The 2,500-nt window shown below is 47.6% G+C and overlaps 1 protein-coding gene across 1 annotated transcript in view; it reads left to right on the top strand.

Annotated features, from left to right (window-relative positions):
* Positions 1–140: 140 nt before the first annotated feature.
* znf385c (zinc finger protein 385C) overlaps positions 141–2,500 on the top strand; it is a gene marked incomplete at its 5' end in the record, with an annotated part of 81,706 nt that continues 79,346 nt past the window's right edge. The window contains one exon of the mRNA XM_084488471.1: positions 141–369. Coding sequence (XP_084344597.1) covers positions 141–369 — 229 coding nt within the window. The remainder of the gene's footprint in view (positions 370–2,500) is intronic.

The raw sequence follows: 2,500 nt of genomic DNA, 5'->3' as shown, positions 1-2,500 counted from the left end.
CGGTGGCGTTGGTGGCCGTCCTGGGAGGAGAGATGAACAGCCATGCAGAGCACCAGCAACACCACCTCCTCCTCCACCACCACCACCAGCAGCAGCACCACCAACAACACCACCAGCAGAGCTGCGGTGACTCCTCCCAGATGGAGGGCGTGGTACCGGAGGAGCGGCCAGCGGGGGGCGCCCTTCCTTCCGCCCACCACAGGGCCAAGCGCGAGCGGAAGCAGCGCAGCTACACGCTGTGCGACGTGTGCAACATCCAGCTGAACTCTCCCGCCCAGGCCCAGATCCACTACAACGGCAAGTCCCACCAGAAGAGACTGAAGCAGATCAGCAACGGCAAGGTCCCCGCCAGCAGCCAAGGTAGGACCAGTGGGTCCGAGGGACGACACCCCCTAGTGGCGGTGCTTGAGTCCGTGGTTGCTGATGTTCGGCGACCAAAGGCTTGGTCGTGTGGAGGTGATGCAGCAGAGATGGGCGCTGGATGTGTTTCCTTGTGAATGCTCTTTGCATTCAAACACATGCTCACTTTTAGGAGCTCCTACCGAGATTGCCTATGCGGGGGGGGGGGGGGTGCGCGTTTGTGTGTTTGTGCTTTGAGGGGGGAAAAGGTGTGTGTGTGCGTGTGTGTGTGTGTGTGTGTGTGAATGGGGGGGGGGGGGGGGGGGGGGGTGTATGCATCATGTATGCAGCATGAGGAAGCACATAAAGTGTTTGACACTCTTGCCAGAATCCCTCAGTAGGCCAGTTTCAGTTTCAGTGATTTCTTGTGCTGAAACATCTCCAGAGTCCCAAACTCCATCTCATGTGCACACACTCACACACACACAAAATCACACATGTGCATGCAAACACACATCATGGTGGGCAGTGGGAGTGCAGTCAGTAGTTGAAGTTGCGCAGCGTGAAGTGATGAAAGTGATGTGGTAATGTTGCTGTGTGTGTGTGTGTGTGTGCGTGCGTGCGTGCGTGCGTGCGTGCATGCGTGCGTGCGTGTGCCTGTGTGTGTGTATGTGTGTGTGTGTGTGCGTGTGATGATAACAGAGTCGCAGCCACTTATCCATTCCACTCACCGCTTTCATCGAGTCATCTCCCAAAACACATTTCCTCGCTTGGTGTGACTCTCCTCCCCTCTCTCTCTCCCCGTCTGCCCTTTCAGTCTTTTTGGCAAAGAGGCGTGGCCGGTATTCAGGTGCGCAGAGTGGTATAAGTGGGTCTTAATTACATGGCAACAGGTTGCACTCCTTGGAATCGGCCATGGCAGCGTCAACATTTGTGCAGGCCTAATTGTAGAGTGGATGTTGCTTTATAGAGGTTCTGCATCCAGGCTGGTGACTTTTTTATTCTTTTTATCAGTGTTTTGTTGTTGAGGTTGATTAAAGCTTCTCTTCAGAACTGCAGGGGCCCCGGCAAGAGGCGGAAAACCGATTTGGCCAATCACACAATGTAATAATTTCAGAAAAGAGTTGCCTTGGCACTGCTTGGTTGCTTTCCTGCGTTTTATGTGTGTTTGAGTGTTGTTGACCATGAGTATGGTGTATTTGTTTTTGGTAAATATCAGTTCAATAGGCATAAAAAAGTGAGAACCGCGTCTCGCCAAGGTTTCCTTAAAGGCAAGGCAAGGCAAGTTTATTTATACAGCCCGGTTCTGAAACAAGACCTTTCATGGTGCTTTACAAAGGAAGAAATAACATGTTCAAAAATATTAAATGGATAATCATTGGAAGAGAAAACAGGAGAAAAGAAGAAATTCAATTCAAAACAATATCATTTTTTTACATTTGAAGTTTACTTAGATTTAAAATATGAGATAAAGATATAAATGTTTTATTAAAAGCTGCGGCAAACAGAAATGTTTTGAGCCCTGATGAAATGATAGTGTTGAGGCAGGAAAGACTTATCCAGGAATTTTGTTCATGATTTGTGGTGCATGAAACTGGAAGGGTTAGTAAACCCTAAAATCAATTTTTCCAGTTCTGTTTGGGTCACGCACAGTGCTGGTGAACAAATCAATGATACTTTTAACTAGAGTTGTTAAATCCTGGGGAATATTCTCCTACTCATGTGGACAAAAAGTGGTTTGATAACAATAGGCTCAATGTTTAAAATATCACTTGCCGCATAAAATAATATGATAAACATTTCCATGTAATGGGGTGGATAATCAATTTGTAGAATCCAACTATCAGCCGTCATGGCCCTGACAATTTCTTCACAATCTAAAAACAATTTCCTTGATTAGGTGCAGAAGGAGAAGAAGGAAGGAAGGCACTAATGGTTACTGGCCTGAGGACTGGAGCTTATTGACGACGAGGATCCAATCAATCGTCTTTGTTTGGTCACAAGATGAGGAACATGGTTTCTGAACAGGACACACCGTCATGAAAAAAGATCAATATTACAGCCAATCACATCATTTGGTTGTCCTGAATCACCTGAATGCCTGTCCCGTTGTTTCCTGGTATGCAGATGGGGTCCGGGAGTTTGCTGACTTATAAGCTTA

Source organism: Micromesistius poutassou (assembly GCF_964030765.1).
Source record: "Micromesistius poutassou genome assembly, chromosome: 1".
Lineage (NCBI taxonomy): Eukaryota > Metazoa > Chordata > Actinopteri > Gadiformes > Gadidae > Micromesistius > Micromesistius poutassou.
The sequence above is the reverse complement of the archived record's forward strand: the minus strand, read 5'-3'. Positions and strand labels throughout refer to the sequence as shown.